Source organism: Achroia grisella, unplaced genomic scaffold (genome assembly GCF_030625045.1).
Source record: "Achroia grisella isolate CSIRO2021 unplaced genomic scaffold, CSIRO_AGI_Agris_v1 utg546, whole genome shotgun sequence".
In the NCBI taxonomy this organism is placed as follows: Eukaryota; Metazoa; Arthropoda; class Insecta; order Lepidoptera; family Pyralidae; genus Achroia; species Achroia grisella.
The window spans coordinates 4,867,155-4,890,345 of NW_026712931.1; the positions used below are offsets into that span (position 1 = coordinate 4,867,155).

At 32.5% G+C, this 23,191-nt stretch overlaps 2 protein-coding genes across 2 annotated transcripts in view; one reads left to right on the forward strand and one right to left on the reverse strand.

Annotated features, from left to right (window-relative positions):
- The window catches only part of LOC131848164 (ataxin-1-like), a 34,344-nt gene extending 18,609 nt beyond the window's left edge, over positions 1-15,735 (forward strand). The window contains exons 2-4 of the mRNA XM_059197933.1: positions 9,022-9,431; positions 9,879-10,112; positions 10,655-15,735. Of these exons, the coding sequence (XP_059053916.1) occupies positions 9,022-9,431; positions 9,879-10,112; positions 10,655-10,963 (953 nt within the window). The 3' untranslated portion in view covers positions 10,964-15,735. The remainder of the gene's footprint in view (positions 1-9,021; positions 9,432-9,878; positions 10,113-10,654) is intronic.
- A 1,336-nt stretch (positions 15,736-17,071) lies between these two features.
- On the reverse strand, positions 17,072-22,802 carry LOC131848076 (anamorsin homolog). Its single transcript, XM_059197834.1, has 5 exons — positions 22,568-22,802; positions 22,128-22,357; positions 21,049-21,211; positions 18,134-18,240; positions 17,072-17,314 (listed from the first exon to the last, which is right to left on the reverse strand). Exons 1-5 carry the CDS (start codon positions 22,710-22,712, stop codon positions 17,210-17,212), a joined length of 750 nt encoding a protein of 249 aa, XP_059053817.1. The 5' UTR covers positions 22,713-22,802; the 3' UTR covers positions 17,072-17,209.
- Positions 22,803-23,191: the final 389 nt, after the last annotated feature.

Sequence of the window (23,191 nt, forward strand, 5' to 3'; positions counted from 1 at the left end):
TTGTTGATTATTTAAAGATATTCCTTTTATCCAAAATGGTACTGACTTGAGTCTCATAAAAGTGTCTTTATCTATCTTTTAAAGAATATAAATTATTTCGTTTCATTATCATTAAGATATTAAATTACCATTAACGAATTAGTGGAATTGAAATAACGTTAAGACGAGGTCTTTGAAATACAAAAGTCACAGGGACCGAGTGCGAGGCAGACTGACGGCGTCAGCGATTAGATATCAAGGTTATTTTGGGATTTACCACATATTACCACAGACCCATTTTAAATTCAGAAAAGGATAAGATATGATATGGCAAATATCTTTCTAATAATACATGCAACATATTTTGTTAGGTTCAGACCAAATTTAAACTTATTACAAAATTTATAAAACAGTATTATTTAAATAAATACACAATATTCCTAATAAAGTTTTGACTTCCTAAGTTGTGTTGCCTTGACAATGTTTGTAAAATATGTTTAGTTATATATATAAAACTAAATTGGCATATGGCTTATGAGTGCGACACCACGACACTAGGGATGTGCAGAAATGATCGATTATGGAAAAATCACTTATTATTCAAGAAATTTTTTTTTGTCGGATTATACTCAAAACGTCGATTCATTAACAATAGATTTCTTGATCCTATTTTTTATCCAAGTACTCATAAAAGAGAATGAGTGAGTGAAACAAGTGATTTCGAGAAAAAAAATAAGAACATTCATAGCCCAAAGGAAACAAAAATTAAAGTTGTGATAAAGTAATGCATTATAGAAAAATGTATTATTGAAAAAATTCAATATTTATTTAATCGATTACCATGCTGATAAAATAATCGATTTTTTTCTGCAGATAGTCACAGCCCTAGGCGATATAGTGTCGCGGTGCGGTCCGTGATGCAGTACCTCAGTGTAGGCGGGGTTGTTTGCCTCGGTTCCTATTGCGTGATCCACTCAATAAAACTGTTGTTGGTCTCCAAATTGGACATTTAAACGAACTCGCTATACCGCCTTTATACTTATATACACAACTCCGAGCTAAGATAATATGAAAGCAAATATATTCGAAATGTCATATTCAAAATGAAGGAGTTGCAAATCATTCGTTTTGAAATTTCATGAATACTTCTGAAATCTGGTATAAACTATTCATGGTATATGTATATTAATATGATAAAAATATTTTCAATCTTACAATATCTTACCTGTAGTTAAAACAATACTTGGATTGACTGTGAATTGTAAAATATTCTCAGTAGTTTACAGTTGTGGCAACATATGAAGACTATCTGTACTGTAATTATTACAAACAAAGTAGGAGTATAGTCTATGCATACTTGATTTATTGCCAGAAAAGATATCATTTACTATATATTCCATTAGACTCTCCATGTTTTTATGTCTGCTGGTAATTGTTACCATGTTCCTCAGTTGAACCTGAGGTGTAGGTAACCGGATTGTTTAACATTCAATACTACAAAAAACAGCAGAGACTAGCACGGATTGTGCCTTGTATTCTATTTTAATAAAGGTCATCTGGTCTTCATTAGTTGCTCTAGATCTGAACCTAAAAAGAGACTTTTATTCCGATTGCAATGTAAATAGCTCGCATTATTTTTAATTAAACCACATAAAGTTGTTTAAAGACATGCAATTATCTGTCATTAACATGTTTATTTATGTGGATATTTTCTCAAAAACCGTCGGCGCTGCGTTAACGCATTCCATAACGGGTAGAGTTGCGAATGGAAAAAGAAATCAGGTTCCGATATCGATCAAAATGCAATATTAATATTATAATCAGTGTTACGGCAATGTAAATAGTGCAATTAACACGTCAGTTGCCTTTACCGCAAATGGGTAAGTATTGTGGAAATCTCGCGTTTACGTAACACTGGTCGCGTGACTGGACGAGCGTTCATTCAAGCTAAATACACTTTACATTCTCTGCATCGGAACATTATGATGTCGATAATGCGCAGAGAATGTGAATATATTTGATTCAAATTATCGGTAATTAATAAATGTGGTGCATAAGAAGTACACTGCGGTACAGTTAAAAGAAATAAGTTATTGACATGTATAGTAATCGAGATACTTTAATTTAAATTTCCACTATTAAAATCACTTGCTGCTTGTTGAATGTACAAAAACCAGTGTCAATATTTTGTACATATAAGTATCTGTATATTTTCATATTACGTTTCTTAAAGGGTAGGCAATAAGATCTTTAACTTCTCAAGTAACTGCAATTATCCAACACTCACTTCACATGCTTAAACGATTGTAGTAGACCTTTTCTCTATCTTATACAAACTGTAGTGCCTACAGTAAAATTGAATGAAGAAAATAACTTCAAGGTATGAAACTGCTTCTCTTTGTTATTTTTGTTTTGTTACATACTGTTTCAATGTTATAACTTTTATATAATATTTATTCAATCGAATAGAGTACGTAAATTAGATACATAAAGAATTATCTACATAATACAGAATTAATATTTTTTATTACATTTCAGGTATAATTTTAGGTATTATAATTATGTATGATGAATAGCTTAGATATAATTATAGGAACCATTACAATTATTCTCGATACTCTATCATTTTAATATTAAGTATGTGGTAACACTAATACGATATGACGTCAATCACGCTTTGCCAATGTTAAAGATTTGTATATTTAACTAAATGTATTTCTATGACTATTTTCTTCATGCCGATAATAATTATTACTGTTACCTGCTACCTGCAAATTTCTTTAATACCCGAGCCGTCGATTCCTAAAAAGGTATCAAACGAACAGACATACTTTCGCATTTAAATACATTCTAACAAAAAAAGTAAAAGAAGAGTTTACAGGCAGCCTAACGCCGACAATAACTAAAGTATTACTTCAATTCAGTCAAAGACAAAGTGCTTACATACATATTATTGCCTCTGACTGTATTGAAGTGGGCAATTGCCATGCGTATTTTCGAACCGAATTGAACATGATATTCTTAGATGGACAGGCTATTCGTGACTACGTTCTCAGGTTTATCTGTTTTCCTATTTAATGCAGTCATAAAAAAATATACATTTAATTTAAGAATACACGATAAATAATTACGTTTACAATTCTGAATTAAATATATTTTTTTACACATTATAATATGTAAAAAAATATAGCGCTATAGCGCTAGATACAAGACCCTTCTACGTCTACGTTATATGGCTACGTAAGCATATTCATTTTGTAAAGGTCAGTACCCCGACGGGGGCATCAAACCGTTAAACTTATTGACCTGAAGATACAATATTTTTTGCAAATCTGTATTCCTTCAATACATTTTTATCCTTTAATATCACAAAAATAAATTCAGTCAGTTTTTGACCCGTATAATTTCATTACAGAACCGGATACCGGCAAATTTATAACCAATGGGGACTGTACAAAAAAATAGATTGTGATTACATCATGTATAACATAAATAGATGTACTGGCATGGTCATATCATTGTTTTCCCTATATGGATAATATAATGAATCATAGGAATCATAATAGAACTTACATGTAATGCTACGCAATATAATGTATTAAGGTTTGAAATAACAAATAGACCGAAAACTTATATAGCAGAATATGTTCTTCCTTGTATCGTATAATAAATGTATTTTTATCCATACTAATATTATAAAAAATATAAAGGGTGTCTGTCTCTATATGTTATGTTTTCATTACTAAATGACTGAATGGGTATTAATGAAATTTGACCTTATATTAAAGAAGATATATTATACCATTAAGATGGACATTATTTCACACATGGTCTCCTCCATTCTCTTTAGCCTACTAAGGATAAGGGAGTAGACTGAAATAGGCATCATTACCCATTTCACCCTCATCCAAATATTTATTTGAGACTAGCTTCGGCTTCATATTTTTGGAGGCAAAGGATAGCTTATTATACGGTCGTTGTAATACACACCTCTTTACTTAAATTAAATTTCGTTGAATTTACATATTAATCCATCCAAAACAATATAAATTGTGTAGGATAATATACAAGGTCTAAAACGTAATATGACAGCAAGTATAGTGCAATAAGTCAAGTGAAGTATTTACTTGTTTTAAAGCTTTGGAAAGCTTTGGTTATGAACCGTTAATAGACATACTTTTATTTATAATATTAGTTTCGATTAGATAATATAGAATAAATAATAGTAAATATATTACGCGGGTAATACTAGTATAAAAAAATATATGTAATAAATGTAGTAGTATTCATAAATGTAAAATTGTGAACAAACTCTCGAAGTTATCAATTATAAATATCGTGGAATGCGTTACAGATTGATTATTGTGTAACAATATTGATTGCATGACATGGAATGTTACTAACAAAAATAGTACAGTAGAATAGATACGCCCAAAGTGGTTATTTATTATCTCTACGGAAAACTAGACATAGGCAGAACCAACTGTGGTGTGTTTAAACAAACGCGTAACAAATAAATTGTATATTTATAATATTTTCTATAGTTAGTCCGGATATTTTATTTTATCTTAAGTGATAAAACTTACTAACAATTGCCTAATTGGACTCATTGTTATCTTTTAAAAACTAAAGCGCTAAACATGTCTTAATGAAATGTTGCGTGGAGTTAGATAATGATAAGACATGAGGTCGAAGTTATCTATTGTGTAAAGAAAAGCAAACGTGGACTACGTTATGCGAAAAAGCTAATCTAGAATAAATTATTTCAAGGAGTACCTAAACAAATCGTAGTCAGTAGGGTCGAAATCGTGAGCAAACTACTAATATAGTCCTGCATTCCCTAATTACTTTACCAAGTTATTGACTAACAATTTCGATCATTTGTTTCTAGGTAAACTATAACAACCATTAACAAAACAAACTGTTAACAGATACGAACTAACCAAGAGTAAAGTCAAAATAATCCTGGCATTTGTAAGTTCAGTAGCGGGTGGTTCTAGGGGGCGTTTCGTTTGTGGGGGGAAACTGGTGGTGGAGAGGTGCAGGGGGAGACTGTAGCCCCTGTAAGACGCGGCGTGAATGGCGGTAGCAAGGTCATGGGCGACGGAAGTGGGTTACGGGCGGCGCGGCGCCCTATCGACCGTGCCGCCCGCTACGCCGCGCCGCCTAACACAGCTGTATTATTATAATGAAAAAAATACACAATTACGTCTTTATAATTTAAGCTGAATTATTTTTTATCATAATAATACATAAAATACAATAGTAACCCAGCCAAATTACAGCTCAACAATTTAAAATTGACTGAGATAAATAAAGTAAGTGTATTGGTTATATAAAGAATTAGCGACCCGCTCCGGCTGCGCGAGGGATGCATTACAAATCCTTCAATTTCTCGGCTTGTTCTATACTGTAACACGACTGTATTATACATATAAATGTTTTTATTGAATCTCTCTATCTATAATTTCAATTATATACTGCATTAAAATCTGTTGCGTAGTTGAAAAGATATAAGCGAATAGACAGCGTCGATGACTACTTTCGGTTTATTCTATACTATGTGGAAATTGTACCGCGTTTAATTTCTATATTAACGAACATAATACTTTTGCTTTCGACAAAACATATACCTTAACTTTTAATTCAGTTCCAATTCAGAAAAACACGTAAGTGTAATGTGTACCCGATTCCAACGAAAGTATGCTCTGAACGCGGCGGCGACTATTTTATTAAACAAATAATTAGCAACGGCATAGTTACGGTTCAATGATACGCGGCAGTCGCCATATTGCGATTGTTGCGCTAGATCGCTGTGCGCCGCGTGATGTAAGTTCCGCACAGCTTCATAAATTCAGCTCGCCATTCATTCTGATGTTTTTTAGTAGGCACGCGGCCGGCGAACTCGCGTCCTTGCTGCGCCTACGCGCTGTTGCCCGTATCTACGAACGTCGTGTGTGAGCAATGAAACATTCAAAATTAGAATGTTCTAAATCAAAATGTCTTATGCTTTTTACTATGATGTAGACGGACAATGCGAGTTATGTAGGTATATTGGAGGGCAGATAGTGTAATCTGTAATCTAGTAGACATGGTTATATCGTATGTATATGTAAACATCCTAAACATAATAATAGTTGAAACAATTCTAAATGTCATTCGGCATTACGTGAGATGAGAGTATATTTAGCTTTTTTAATTTCGTTTTTTGGTACATTCTATGCGTACATTGATAGATATATAAACATAGAATGTACAATGGCAGAATCGGGCTACATCTCATGCATAATTAACTCCATGGGTAATACCAAAGAGTATCAACACTATTATACAACTTACTCAATAAAATTATTTATGATAATTATCATTATTTTCTCATGAGGATATAAGGTTTATAATTTATGCAAAGTATCTCGAATTGAACAGTCATTTCACCGCGTCCTGAATCACACAAGCAAGAATACATTGAGGCTAATTTACTCACTCACAAAACTTGCGGAAAAACAAGAACAACAATATGATCATATTTTTGTGAAAACCTAATGGTTTTATATTAATTTCAATGTTTATAAATACAACTACTAGGTATATAATTTCTTATTAATTTAACACACACTTTCCTTATCAAATTATCGATTTGAAACGAACACAAAATGTGACTAGGAGCACATACAAAATCTCTCCTACGATATCAAGGCTACGTAAGAACTAAAAATCATTTTTATAATTTTTTTATAGTTTTAAGGAGTTAATTTGATGTTATCTAAATTTTGATTAGGTATCAACTACTATTTATCTTATTCTAAATTCAAATACCGATATACTGGTAGAGACAATCTTTATATTCTCTACTTAATTTATAATAAGAAGTAAATATGACAAATAATTTACTCTACCTATACACTATGATGTGTATACAGATACTGTAAAACATCTTGCCTATAGTATAGACCCTTTATTGATATTCAATATACATAACGATTTTAAGCCTAGATTCAGCCACTTCAACTTTGAGACACGTGCACGCGTGTAACATGAGCTTAAGTGCATTGTTTGGACTGTAAACGAGGGTTACCAACCATAAGACATTATCAAGATGATAATACGAGAGTTTTTAAATTCTTCATACTAAGGTATGAAGAATTTAAAAAATCTCGTATATCACTCGTACGGGGGGTAAGGGATTTGTTAGTAATGAGGACTGTCCAATTCCAATAACATCATTGCTATTAATGTACTATTAATGGTTGACCTCCACGCAGTTTCTCCTGGAAACCATCCTACTCTTCTTCACGCTCATCTTATACTCTGGCTGGCTGGGCTCCACTGGTGCCCCGCTAGCGTAAACCGTTAGCGTAGGCGAGTGCAGCATACCATTGTCGCCCAATAAAAAAAACACTCGTACGTTTGACATCCCTGCTGTGGACTTCCAATTCGATACGAGTAAACCCAACCCCTCAGTGCGCAGTGCTAACTCGACAAAAGCTTATTGTTTGCGCAGGTGCGTCGGAGCACTCTTGGCTCTTCTAATTATCGCCTGAATAATGCGCGAAGGAATCTTAAGGATTCAGTAGAGTCATATATTGAAATTATGTTACCGATATATATAGATGCATTTATCGTGGTTTATATAATAGATGTATCGTTGAGGTATCTGACCTGACTAATAGTAATCCAAGAGCGTATTTAGTTTTAATTTTATCCAGTGTGATTGAGGCACCTAATAAACATACGGCAGGTCTAATAACAAGATATACACATATCTGTGTAACAATAATATGTTTATATAATATTTGTTTATTTCAATCAATCGCAATAATCGTATATATATATTGACGTAAACTGTGTATGATTAAATTTGTTAATTATCTAACTACAATGTCATAGGTACATCTATTTTGTGCAAAAACTACTTATATCATGCAAGGTGTAATGAAGTATTGTGAAAATATTTATGTATATATTACGTTTATAAATAAACAATATATTTTCGCGAACATATGGTATTGAAAAATATTGCAATAAATATTTACAAACCTATTCAACATTGACACAGTCGGCTACAATATATTTTAATGATAGAACTAGCTTAGTTCTTATTTAATGAGTGTACCTATTATTATTCTAATTGTAGCACCTAATTGGCTTCAGTCTTTGACCGATAGAAGACGCCAAAACAATTAAAATTTATGTTCTCGACTTGGCAGTCACTGGTAGATACCAGTGGCTTAAAATTAAATGGTGTTTATAGTTACACGACAGACAACACAACGTCATGTGGCAAATATACTGAATTACCAACATTTATGTACGTGAATAAAGTCTATTTATAATGTTGGCGTCGACTCGCTCTACATTCTTATCTCGACATTATTCTAAAGTCGAGTTAGTAATCTCACAGATGTCAGATGATACCATATGTATGTAGCAGAACAAGGGCTTACTACGAACCGGTCCAGTTCATGTTTATTTATGGACAAGATTCACTGACTATACCTAAAGAAGGATTTATAACACACCATTCACATAAATATAAAGTATGCTTTAATAAGTTCAGCTGAGTATCTATATTGTCCACTCCAAATATCTATAATATAGATATATATGTAACTGTTTTTATTGTACCATCTGTTATTTTTACTTATTTATTTCTTATACTTTACTCTTATTCTCCTCTTATACCTACGTTATTAGAGGCAAACGTATGAAGTATGTAGTACCTTTGTCTAGTCGTTTTTTTATTATCGCCATATCACAATATGGCAATAAAATTACTAGTTACGTCGGCATAACAGCTTTGTCTTCAGAAATAGAATGGCATGAGGGGTATCATATATAACTAGGTAACTAAACAGGTTTATACCCACTTTGATGTCCCTATGTTCATGTCTAAGCGATGGTTAATTAGGTATCACCTTCCATCAAGCGTATAATAACTATTTATTAATAACCATTTATAGATTTTTAGAATAGATTTATAGATTTTAACAACTTGACATTTTTAGTCAATGTTAATTAACGATGTTATTTTTTTGTCCACAGCGCGTCCGATGATCTCGGCTAGCCTTCCTGGCGAGGCGCTGCCCCAGTTGGGGCAGCTCGGGCCCCTGAGCCATCTGTACCCGCCACCACCGCCCACCGGCATGGCACCCGAGTTCCTCGCACCTCCGCCGCGGCCCTACGCTCGCTACGCGCCACGTCGGCCCCGCGATACTATGCCGGCGCCTCCGACGCCTGCTCCAGCGCCGTTTCCATCTGTCCCTGCGTATGCACAGTTCCTTTCCCATCCAACTCCGTATACGTCGTATCTATATCGAACTCGAGCGCCCCCTCAGCCTCCGCCCGCTAACTATCCTCTACGGCCACGTCCCACTTCAGGGTTTGTGCCGCCGGCACCAGCGCCTCATTCGCCACCTGTATCAGCACCGGCGCCCGTTCCCCCACTCAGAGAGGTTAGTATTAATTCATACTTTTGTTTAAAAAAATATAGCTAAAAAAACTATTCACAAAATTTGAAAAACCTGTGTCAAAAATTCTATATCAATTCTGAATGAAGGTTATTTTAAAGAACTAAACATGCTTCAGCATCAGGTTACGCCCGCTTGAAAAATAGCCTATGTGGTGTAGCTATAGGGAAAGAATAAATAAAATTGTTCTAGTTTTTTGTGCTTACAGCCAAACGAACATACAACAAATCAAGTATTTATATTAGTATAGATGAAGTCGAAACTACTTTGAATTTAGTTTATTTTATGAAAGAAATGCTTTAAACTCTCAAGTTACAATTTTAGCTTCACGGTTCGATTTATTTGTAGGTGCTTCAGAATCAAGCACATTCTGTACCCCTGAAGGTAAAAATGTAAAATTTTACTAATTAATGTATTCACAACACATTCCAGGAGCCGCCAATGTCTCCAGAACGCGGTGCTCCCGCGCCGTATTTCTGCCGAGGTGCGCTCATTCGATTGGAGGATGGTTCGCTACGGCGCGTCGAGGAGATGCGCATAGAGGACTTCATGTCAAGCGCAGAGAGAAATGGTGATTTAACTCTAACACAGTGCACTGTACTACGTCTGGACGAGCGGGGTGACAAGTTGGCCCTTACTCTCACTTACGATAGGAATCGCTCACAGGTATATTTTTGTTTTCTATCCTTAATTATACTTGTTTATATTTTGAACAATAATAGGCTCTAACTGTTACTGTTTTGATTGTTATCTGATTGGAACGAAAAATACTTAGCAACATGTACAATATATACAATTTGTTTTTTTGTACAAAAGACAGAATTACGATTTTATTTTACGTATGATTACCTATTAAATTTACCCAAGGAACAATTTGTGCAAAGACGTCTCCAAGGGTGGGTCGCCTATTGTGGGTACCATATTTCAAATGCTGTGTCAATACTTCCCTATGATAGTTAATAGTTTTATTTAGATTCATAGATAGAAAAAAAACATTTTGTGTGACATAGATTTTATATTTATATTTTTTTTACATTTCTCATTATTTGGATAATACAAGTATATTAGGCGTTTTATTTTCGGTGAAGAAATTTACCGACTTTCTATATAATTCTGTATAATTTCAAAAGTTTATAAATTACGCTTTTTCATCATTTTTTTGCAGATAATTTATATAAAGTGGTTAAAATGGAGCTATTTAATTTCAGGTGGAATTGGAGTCCACCGTGGAGCATCCGTTCTTCGTATACGGGCGAGGATGGTCGTCGTACAAGCCAGAGCGTACGCTGGCGCGGTACGGTCTGCGCGTGCAAAGGTTGCAGGTCGGCGACGTGTGTGTATCGCTAGTGGCACGCAAGCATGCGGCGCCAGCTCCGGCACCGGCGCCCGCGCTTCACAGCCCGGCGCCTCCGCAAACGCATCCTGAGAACCTCAGCGTCAAAGAAGACGCTCGCAAACGACGGTGGTCGGCGTCCGACGTCTGCGAGGATGACCGTCCGCCACATAAGAAACGCTGAACTACGCTGTTAATGACGAACTGTCGGTATTTTATGTGTAAGTTTGGAGGAGAACTATCTTAAATGTGGTGTGATCGCCTTCGTTGCAAAAACTCTCATTTCGAACTCTGATTGTTTTAGTGTCCATATTTTCTGGAAGCGTTCGTGACAAGCCATCACAATTGTCGGTGGATGCGTAGGTACTGTTACTATTTTAGTATAAAATACTAGATTTTTTATGAGGAAACCAATGTAAATTAAATCGTATCCCAGTGAGTTGCTGACCTCGTGCGTCGCCCGAGAGCACGGGGTGGTTACCAGATCCTGCAGCGATCGGCAGTCCACAATCGTACGCTTATGATATTCTATTCGGGAACTTTAGGTGCTTTTTACTGTCGGGTGCTTCTGTACGCGTTCGTGTACGATGTTTGTAAATATGTATGTAACTTAGGTCAAAGTTAACGTTACTACACTCCATGACTAAATTAATATGTCACAAATATAGCATCGTTGTTATCACTAACTGTAACACGTCGCTTCGGTGTGCCGCATAGTACCACAGCAGGGGTGCTCGTATGTTATGGACACGCGAATGTTAATGGAATGCGCAAAGACAGTTTGTGCACTCCAAAGCACTATGAAGTGTTGAAAATGGAGTAAATAATTTACAATTCAGCACAAAATATCAATGTGTAAGTTTCTACCAGATCTTAAAGTAGGTTAGATATTGTGATAACCAATGAGATTTAAATTGTCAGAGATGAAATGGCTCCGCATACTTTAGACACATGGTACAATGAATGTTAGTAGTAGATAGTAGTAATGGGCTGACGTGTGCTTAATTCTTGACTGATGCTCGTCCTTCGTGTACTCCGGTTCAATAAGTTTCTTGCAAGCAGTCGAGTCAAAAGTTCCATTATCATTCAATGGTTGTGACTGCAAACATATCCACCGACGTGGCTGCGAGCCCGACGCTGGCAGCGCCGCGTCGGTACCTATAACGTAACCCTCGGAATACTACACAAGGGCATTCAAACAATTCCCAATCCTTCACGGTAATTGTAGATACAAGTGGTAGATACTTCGCTAAATAACAATGGCAAATTCTTCTGACAAATAATTCGATCGTATATAAATAATATAAATGTTGATAATTGATATATATTGTAATATAATATGTAATAATCATGGTTATTAGATGTCATCTCTATTGGTTTTTGACGTCCATGTGTGATACACATAACTTTTCTATGAGAAGATGTATACATAATAAACACACAGTCTGTGATATTTTGTAGTTATTGGTCAGAGTGGTAAGAGGTATTGGTTGATAAAGGAAATGTATATGTTTTAGGATAAGTGAGTTATGCTAAGTATATTGTTGTATACTCAAAAATACATCGCTGGGAAATCTGATACTTAAAACAAATGTAACAAGTAGCGTCTGTGATTAATATACATATATCGTTATGTGAAATAACGACTAATGCATGGCCATATCAAAAATCAAATTATTTTTTGTATATTATTAATAAGTAACTAAGTTATTTCAATTGTTTCGTCTTGTCCAAATTAAGTTTTCATAATATACTACGACGATTTAATTCATCGGTAGCAATTACGATGTGGGGCGATGTTAAGCCATGGAATTCTAGAATGTTATGTAGTGTAATTAGGTGGAAGGTAGCATAGTCAAGTTGTTATAGTGCATATGTCGCATAACTATGCCACCTTTTAATAATATAATGTTTTTAGAAAATTTGCCATAGTCCGAAGCAAACGAGTAAATTAGTGAAATTGCCAAATATCGCAGTTTGTCCGTTAAGCAACATAACAAAATGGAATTGGACCGTTGAGTTTGTTTGACAAATGTTAGTTTCATTGTACCGCCAAACGTTTCGAGCTTATATTGGTATGTTCATTGTTGACTGCCACGAAGTAAACACCTACCCGGGGACGGAAGGTGTTGTACATTTAATAATTATGTTGTATGTAATTGTAGTTTTATCGTCTTTATATTATTTGTAATTATAATGAAAGATCTCATTTTATTAATCGGTATTTTCTAACAAGGCGCTTTCATTAGATCATGACTATGCCTACCTCACAAACTTTAAGACTAGTGTCTCGCCGCGGCGAGGCCCGCCTCTCGCGAGCCGGTCGCAAACAAGTCTAAACAAGATCTCAATTTGATGAAAATAAACTTTTAAAAAGACTGGGACGCTTTACTGAATGTTGTGGGATAATAGTTTCACTGAAGATATTACTTAAATTTATGAGATAGGAGCATTTATTATGAATATGGGCGCGCTAACTCCGTGCATGTCATGCTCGGCCTCGCTTCCAATCAATCCAAAAAGCTGGATGGTCATTTAGTACAAAATTCGTTACAAAAAGTATTATATCCTAAAATCCACATTCAGAAAGTATTAACTTATTTCAGTGAATGGTGCTATTAATAGCTTTGAACTACGAAAATACATCTGGCACAATCATGGTAGATATTACTTATAGAAATAACAATATAAACACACGTGGTGTCACGGCATGTCTCTCCATACTTATATTATTTATCTATTGGCCCTTTAATTGGCGTAATCATTGTTCTTCCACGTCTCCTATTATTTATTATGGAGTTAATTATACACACACTTACAAATATAGATAAACGTCATGTCTTTGTAATTTTGTACAATTTACATTTAACTTAACCTTCTGTAGATGTAAATGAGTTTCAGCATGACCTTTGTATTAAAAGTTACGATTTATTATTATTATTATTATAATTGTTACTGTGAGTTAATTGTAAATAATATTATTTAGACGCAAGAGACTGACATAATAATTTTAGATTTATTTGTGATCAACCAAACGTTATCATTTAAAAGTGAACCAAAAAGTCTCTGATATATCTTCTCTGATCCACTAATAAATATAACTTGAAACATTAAGATAAGTATGAGCAGTATAAGTAAGAGCCTATTCACTGTGTATAAATGAGGTTGATGTAAAATAAACGTTACAATTGACACAAATTAAATAAGTAACATGAAGTATAAATACAATAAAAAAAATTGTTATATGAATTAAAAGGTGAAGTGTGAGTTAGACTCGCAATAATAAGACAACTCCACATTATTTAGTACTAAGTTCTAATTAAACATTCGGAACTTTCTTCCAAAATAAAAACATTTTTTCCATACTGTACGTCTGATAAATTGATCTATAGCTTTACCTTAGCGATAATTCGGAGTTTTCTAATCTCTACATAACAAAACTATTTTTACCTACGTGAATGTAATTTGAAATTTTAATTTACATGAATCATTATGCATTCGAAAACAAGGAAATTTATTTCAATTATATAAGACAGATGATTGTATTCAAATATGTGTGTATATATATTTATTGGCAATTCTGATATTTACTACCTATTGGATAATTATATTTTTCTATTATAAATATTAATTCTTATATACTTAAAGATTATTAATTATTATATATACAGACAAATAAATATAATTTAATACAAATTTTACAATAAAATCTGCTTACTACATTTATATGATAATAATTTAGAAATATGAAACAAAGGAACAATAAATAAAAACTGTGAAAAATATAAATTATTTTGTAATGAGAATATCCATAAAATAGGAAAAAAGTAAAATTTGCACATACCGTTAAATCCCCAAAGTACAATAATAAATAAAACATTCATAGAATGATAATTTAATTACTAACTTAATGAAATTGAAGATATCATACTGTAAAATATAGAAAAATAACAATGTCTCAAAGGAAAGTTATAACTATGTTTATCTTCGCGTTCTTTAGCCTATATGTTGACAACGTATTCTAGTTCTTCCAGCTGCTTTAAGTGAAACCTACACATACAATTAAATAGTTTTCGCCTCATTAATATTATACTATTTTATATTAACGTTTAAGACTTTAAAAAAATGCACGTGTATAGGCTCTACTGCCCTAATATACCTTGTTCTTTATATTTATGACGCTGGTACTTGTGTCAGTCTGTTGAGTTTATACATTTCTAACTTGTTTGTATTGCAAAAACCTTGTGTTTCGGTACATGAACCAGTTGCAATCAATTCTCAGTTGTGACTGATTAAAATCGAAAGGTTAGCAATTTTACATTTCCCTTTTGAGACTTGCATTTACAAGTTGTATGGTTCGTAATTGCAACTATGAACTTAATTATGTAACGATGTTCGTAACAATTCTCATTTGAAATAGATTAAAAGTACCATTTTACGTACTAAATGACCTTTTACAGTTGCATTTACCTACCGTACGATTACTAACGGCAGCATCTCTCAAACGGTTCATACAAACACAAACCCATCAATATTATATAGGTTACAAGTGAGAATTGTTAATGGCATAACGTATTTAGCAGCAGTAACATAATTAAGACCCTGGTCATTAAATCAAATTTAATATAAAAACAATCAACGATATATTTACTTTATAGTGATATTTACATGTTAATTACAGTCCAAAATAAATACAGTCAGTGTATATATAGTGAAAGGTCTAATAAGTTTTATATAGTTTTCATATGAATTACTATAATTTCAAATAACGCTATAAGATATTAAACCAAGAAATATATCAAATATGTGGTTGCCAACACGGCCAGTACTGGTTTTCATAGTTTGTAAATTCCATACGCCGCCAACTAACATTACGAATGATCGACACAAATGATTGTGCCATTCATAGCAATTTTATCAATATATAATATACATACTTGTTTATAAACACTAAAACATTGTACAAACCTATTTTAAGTATTGAATTTATATCACTTTCCTTCAAGTTACTAAAATAACTCGAAAGAGGGACAAAGTATGTCAATAACTAAAATAGGTTTATTAGATGTTTAGAGTTTTTATAAATAAAGGGGATAGTCTTTCACTAGTTTAAGAAACATATTTTATTAGGTTTAACACACGAAACATAAGAATTATCTTGTCTTTCTTTTCATCCCAGACAGATACAGTAATATGACATACTGAATTCTGTATATTTCCATTGTAATGTGTTTTATAAAATATAAAATATTTTTACACACTTCAAACTGTTTTCGTAAGATTAATATGTAGAGAACAGGAAATGTTGTGTCATTTAATAGATAAATAAATATAAAAATTGTTATATAATTATATGACAAATATGGCAAAAATATATTACTATATTTTATTGTATAGCGGAATGAGTACTATTTCAGATTTAAATTGTAAATGGAAAATGTTATAGATCGAGATATGTTAAAATAAGTTAACTGTTTGTAAAAAGAAGAGAAAATATGTATAATGAATATTTGCTAACAATTTGTTTTATTGTCACAATCCTTCTGATTTTAAAGAATAATAATGAACCTGGACAATTCACAGTCCTACTACAAACCTACTACAAAGCTAAATAGAGCTTATCTTATGGGTACTAGACAACTGCTAAAAATACTTAAATATAGTTTTTTTGTGAATACATACATAATATAATATATATAAATCAAGCAGACCAAAACAAGCAATCATACTCCTGAATTATAATACAAATATTAGCATCATGCGGAGAAACGAAGTAAAAAGTACGCGTAGGTACCTCGGTCTCGACTAATTCAGGCGGCAAGCAGTTTACTTTGTGTTTATAGGCTGAGATATGGCAGTGAAATTACAGGAGAAAATGCATGACATGTTAATCTTTCGTAGTGGAAATGCAGAAACAGTATAATTTCAATTAGATACATAAATAAAGCGTAAAGTGTGACAATTACACAATGAGGAATATCGAAATAAAAGATCATATATAATAAAAAATACAAAAACATAGAAAAGAATTAAAAATGTGAAGTAAATGTGCATAAGACGTAAATCTAGATTTTTTGTGTCTTATCAAAAGTATATGGTACCAATAAGTCAATGATACATATAAAATTTGCATTACTCACATTGCATTTTGTAATTTTTTTTCGGAGCATTTCAGAATCTATTTGCGAAATCTGTTGTCCATATGTTTATACGTTAAATTACGTTCCATCAATTGTTGCTCCCTGATTAAATAATTAGTCCCTTATTTCCATAGAAAGGTGGTAGGTACATAAATTCTTGTATGATTAAAAAAATATAATGTATGTGCATAATTATAATATATTTAAACAATCACAACATAGAATACTACTCGTAGTACAAAAATGTATAAACCTAGAGTTTTACTGAAGCGAGAGGAATGAGAGTACTTTCATATATCTGATTTGAGATCCAGCACAACTTTTTCTCCTGGTTTGAATGCCGGCATACCTAGGTACGGGCACGTAGCGCAGCGGAAAGCATCGCCCAGGTAGCACTGAAATAAATAACACATACTTATGAAAACAGGAAACACGAAACTCATGATGTCATAAAAATGTATAATAAGAAATGAGCAATTTGTAAGGCTTAGTCATAGTACACATTTATCCAATGTTGAGTAAGACCTCCCTTCTGCTGCGTCGTGAAGAGCAGTCATAGAACCGTAGGCATAGGCATACATACATCTTATCGACTACCAATCTCATAATTTTAAAATGCACAGTTCGAGCGACAATCTAATAGCCAAAGGACTCATGAACCCTTGAGTTAACGACCTTTCTTGAAAATTATTTAGTGTTGGATAACCGATTTATCGAGGAAGACAACATCATGTTTCAACCATCATGAGCGGAGTTGCAATGAAAACGTTGTAAAAACGGGGAAAATATATCGCGCGAGTCGGCTGATTTTCTATAAGTATTTCCTGTTTTTATTTTTTATAATATATTCAACAGTTATTTGTAAAACGTGTAAAAGGTGAAATATATAGTAAAATAACTTAATACTAGTTTTACTCTTAACAGTAATACAGCTATTACTTAAAGAGATATTTGTTTATAATAGAAATACGACGAAAGCAGCAGCAGTCCGAAGAAATACTTGTTCAATTTCTTAGCAAACGACTTCTATAACTATAGACAATGAAACCTGCACAATAGTGACGTATCTTGTAAATACGTAAACAATTACAATATATTTAAAGTTTCATTAAAATTCATTCAGTGGTTTTTTGCGTGAAAGAATAATAAACATCCATCCATCCACACTCACAAACTTCCGCGTTTATAATATTAGTAAAAAAATAAATATTTACACTTCCACAGGATGACTTAGGCGTCTGCTTGGTTTCGCCGCGTAGCTCTTCGGCGAGACCGCACGAACAGTCGGCGCATGCTTTTCGTTTCCCAGTTGTCGCACATACTGTAAATATTAGTTAGTTAGTTAGTGATGGTTTCGAAAATGGGTCCAACTTATGAGCAGCTACGTGTATCAACGCGAGAGAGATACTGTCATAGTCAGCTACATAAATAAGTATGCACTAAATTTCACCACACTGAATTCAAACCGTATTGAACGATGGCATACACCACCGTAGAATTTAAATTGACATTACAATGTTTTTGTATACAAGGGTGTCATAGTGAATAAGGTACCAAAAAACAAACCTAGTACAATTATTAAGTGAAATAAAGTGAAATGAACCTTTATTTATTAAAAATATAAGTAGTTTCACTTTAAATCAACTTAATTAAGCACTTTAATCCTTATTTTTTTATTCTACTACTCATTAAACAGACTTATGACAAGGAGCAATCAATTTGCTTCAGTTATATATGAAATAATCAAAAATTAGTCAAAATCGAATAGACGAAATTTATTTTATTTTATTTTTTACACAAAAAATAATATCTGCACATATTGAGTGCTGCTTAGTTATTGTCTATATAATATTGGCTTTTCTGTCAAATATTTTTTAATGTTGATCACGCAGTGACGAGGGCCTATTTGCAAATGTCAGACGAAAACTTTGGTCTGAAGTTGGTTATTCATCACGTACCATATGACTCCTACATAAAAGATAATAAATACATGGATATTCCCAGCAAACAGTACCAAACCGAAGTTTATGCACGTTTACAATATGTATTGACGTCATCAAAATTGTTTATAGTGTGTAGGTATCAACAATATCAATGGTCTGACCATTATAAGAAAAGATAACAGTTATCGCTTATCTCATAATATCACACATGACCCCAACTTAACGTGTCAGAATGTTTTATTAGGTATTTAATGCACTAAATATATAAACAACACGCCAATTAATCGTTTAATAACTTACATATTTTAGATATAAGTACCTACAAAGGAAAGTCCTGTTTATAATGAAACACTTATTAATCGAAAGAAGTAAATCCAAAAATAAACAGACGATATTTCGATTAATAAGTGTTTCACTATAATTTCTTCGTTTTTATTATACTATCTCATTCATATACAGTCTACACCTATACCTATGCAAAACCTGATTTATATCACATTATTGGCAAAATGGATTTTAATAGCTCGATTCTAGTAGTAATAGTCTATTGATAAATAATTTATTGTATATTGTAAATATACAGGTACATACATATATATGTCGGACATCTCAGTCATCACGGTATAATCTTGTGAAGGTAACAGTCAATTAGACGGCGGTTACCGTTTCATCCGGTAACCAATCTGTTTATTTACCAGTACCGTTAGTAGGTACAAAAGTTTCACTAATTTCCGGCTCTTCATAACAAATACTCTGTGTTACTCTCTTTTAATCGTATGGAATATTTATTAGTTGGTGTATTATATTCCCCAATGAGTTACTGTCCCCGTATTTAACATAATAATCATAGCAACGGAATGCAGCTTTGCTTGCCAAACTATCAATCTAAAGAGTCTTAAAACAATATATTTGTCCATTATGGTAAAGTTTTCTATTGAAATATTTGTTAAAGATTTTTAGCCACACAGATATTTTTGTTTATCTTGTAATTGAGCTGTTTATAATGGAATGATGCACCTGCCAGTGCTAACGGTATACGCAGGACACCAGTGCTGGACAATAAGATGAAGAGGTGTTGGTTTCTAGCCTGGTCCACGTAGAATCCTCCTCCTGTACATGTTGTACCCAGGCATGAGGGGATTAGGAGGAGATATGGTATAGGTTAAGTAATATCAATAACATCGTATAATAAGCAAGCCTTTGTACAAGACGTGCACTGAGACTTGAAATGCGAAATGACTATAATGTATGTTAGAACAGCAAGGTGGCACTGACCTAACAAAACTGTATGAGTCATTATTGGCAACACAAAACCCCCGCGTGCCGTATTATTATCAATGCCAGCTTGAAACACAAAACCTCAATTTGTTTATCAAGATTACTAGCAGATTGATAAAAATATATAGTATGCGAATAAGTACTAATTACATTGCAATATTCATTTAGTGTATAATTTTACGCTATTGCAATGAGTTTAAAATTATAAACTGTATTTTAGTCCAATACCTATTTCAATTACAGAATTAACCCATTTACTATTTGAGATTACTAGTACAGTAATTTAAAGTCCTTTTCATTGTGTATTACGGTAGGTACCATAAATTTTTATCATCAAGGTATATACCTATAATTTATATGTATTTGTATATTTGCAGTGGATTTTGAGATGGGTGTGAGGAGTGATCAGAAATTATTGATTAAAATGTAAATATGAGGATGTCTGAAAATTGAGCCTGCGACTAGTTGTAAAGTAAATCATTTTGTGCCTTGTGGGAAAGACTGAATGGGAAAAGACAACCAAAAATAGTATAAACAAGCTATGTAAAAGATGATAATGCATGGAGAGTAAATTCGGATATATAGCTGATTGAAAATAGTGTATAAAAGAGGGACCACAGTGAAGTAAAATAATGTTTAAATGCAAGGTAATGATGATATTTTAGAATTCCTTATTAATAAGAAAAAATATTGATATAACTCATTAACATTTTTTATCTAAAATAAAATTAGGCTAATAATAATGATACAGCACTAAAGCTACTTTCATTTTGATGAAATAAATATGGACCCAAATACCAAATTTAAATATGCATATTATTAATACAACACAAACAAATATGTTAACTGTTTGTCTATTATAATGAAAATTAAACAGTTATTAAAAATAATACTAAGCAAAACATTACCTCTTAATGATTGCTCTGGTTTTTTCAGATCATTTTCATCTAATAGTTGATCAGGATCAATTATATCATCATCATTTCCTCCCGTCCAAGCTGCTTCGACTGTATCATCTATTTTCCAAACTGCTGGTTTCTTTGCGAGATTAAGAAATACTTTTGATCCAACCTACAATTTCAAAATTATCATATTTTATAATTATATTGCAAAACATTTTTTATCAAATAAGTTCTAATTATAGTAATAGTGGTGCCATAAGAAGGATTTTCATATTGTTTGTGGAACTAATCTTTTAGTGATTGAAATAAATGTCAGTTAAAGACATGAAAACTCAATCACTAGAGCAGCATTTTAAACAGGTAATTATTTCATTCATAACTACATAATCATCATGAAGTATGTTATAGTTTTAATTAAAAAATATAATATTACACTCCATACTGCACTTGTAGCTATGTATATAAGAAATCTTCCTGCCAACCTAATGCAGTGATAGTAGAGGTATTTATTGGTAGTGCATGTTGTACATATGACATATATATATATAGCACTTGTAATTGTAAAGGCAAGAATACACATGACAAATATTTGCAGCATATAATTTCTATATATCTATATATTAATATGTAAATCAAATATTTAGTACACATTTTTACAAAATATTGTGTAGGCGGAGAAAAATGATATTCCACACACTTATAAATTTATATTGAGAATGCAGTATGCTAATATTCTTTTAAAATTATGCATAAGAAATACAATAAATCAATATAATCAATATTACACACACTACCATGCATTTGACACACACACACTTATATACTCTTTTATTTATTGTTAGTCTGTGGCTGAATTTCGGCCACTAGTACACATAATTATAGCAAAACTAGTTGCACTACATGAAGTGTGTTATTTGTAACTAATTTGCAAATATAAAATTGAATTAAAACAGTTATATATTGATAAAAATAAAATGAGATTTTAACGTTTTTTGAAATATATGGATAGAAGATTTTCTTGCTTGTATTATTGCATTTTTAATATTTAAAAATATTATGTTGTAATATATTTAATGTGACCTTACCTCAAAATTAGGCTTTTCGGCAATATACACATTATCTAAATCTTTTACTATGTTCATAAAGCCATTCAACTTGAGAGTACTTGTTAGATTTGTTGCATCCTTCAATATCAATTTTCCACTAGGTTTTAGGAGTTTCATAATTATTTCTAATAGATCATCATTGTGAACGACTGATTGAGGAGATAACCAATTTGATACTACAATATTAAATGATGATGGTGCTCGAGAAGCTGAAATAAAAATAGTGTAGTATAAAATAAGAACCCAGAACAGCATGAAAGGACACAACTATATATCACAGATGACCAGAGATGTGAAACTTATTTAAGACACCTGTGTAAATAAAAAAATATACTATATAGTTAAATTAAAATACACTGCACTTTAACATCTTTAATCTTTATTATTTAACTTAAAACCAAATAAATTTATTCACTCACATTCTGTGATCATTTCGGAGTTTTCTAGAACAACATTTCCCGTTCTAGACAAAATTTTAATTTCATTTACTAAATTACTTAAGTCATTTGGTTCGCTGTTTTTCCAAATTATCAATACATTGTCACTATCGCGTATATTATTCATTTTTAGTGCTAAAATGCAGAAACAGAAAAAAATATGAAAGTTTGTATTACAGATAACTAAATGATAGTACACTACTTGCACACTACTGAGAGGCTGATATAAATTTTCTGTGGCACAGATAAATGGAAATAAGTAGATAGAATGCATTTATATAGCAATATTTATGACTATTGTTTTATCCCAGTTGCACAAATGTGTCACTTTAGGTGATAAAAGAAGATAGCAATAATTTGTCAATGCCTGTCAATTTAAACTTATGATCTCTATTGTCAAACTAATGGCATGCCACTGTCATTTAAAAAATATGATCATAAGTTGATAGCAGGAATGTTACTCTATGCTAACTCCCTGTGTTAGCACTATGTAATATTATATTATCTGTGGTTAGCACAATGTTCGGCACAATGTGTGTGTATTATATCAAGATTAATGTACTTACATCGTGCCAACAATATTTTTTTGCTGGTAGTATCTGAAAC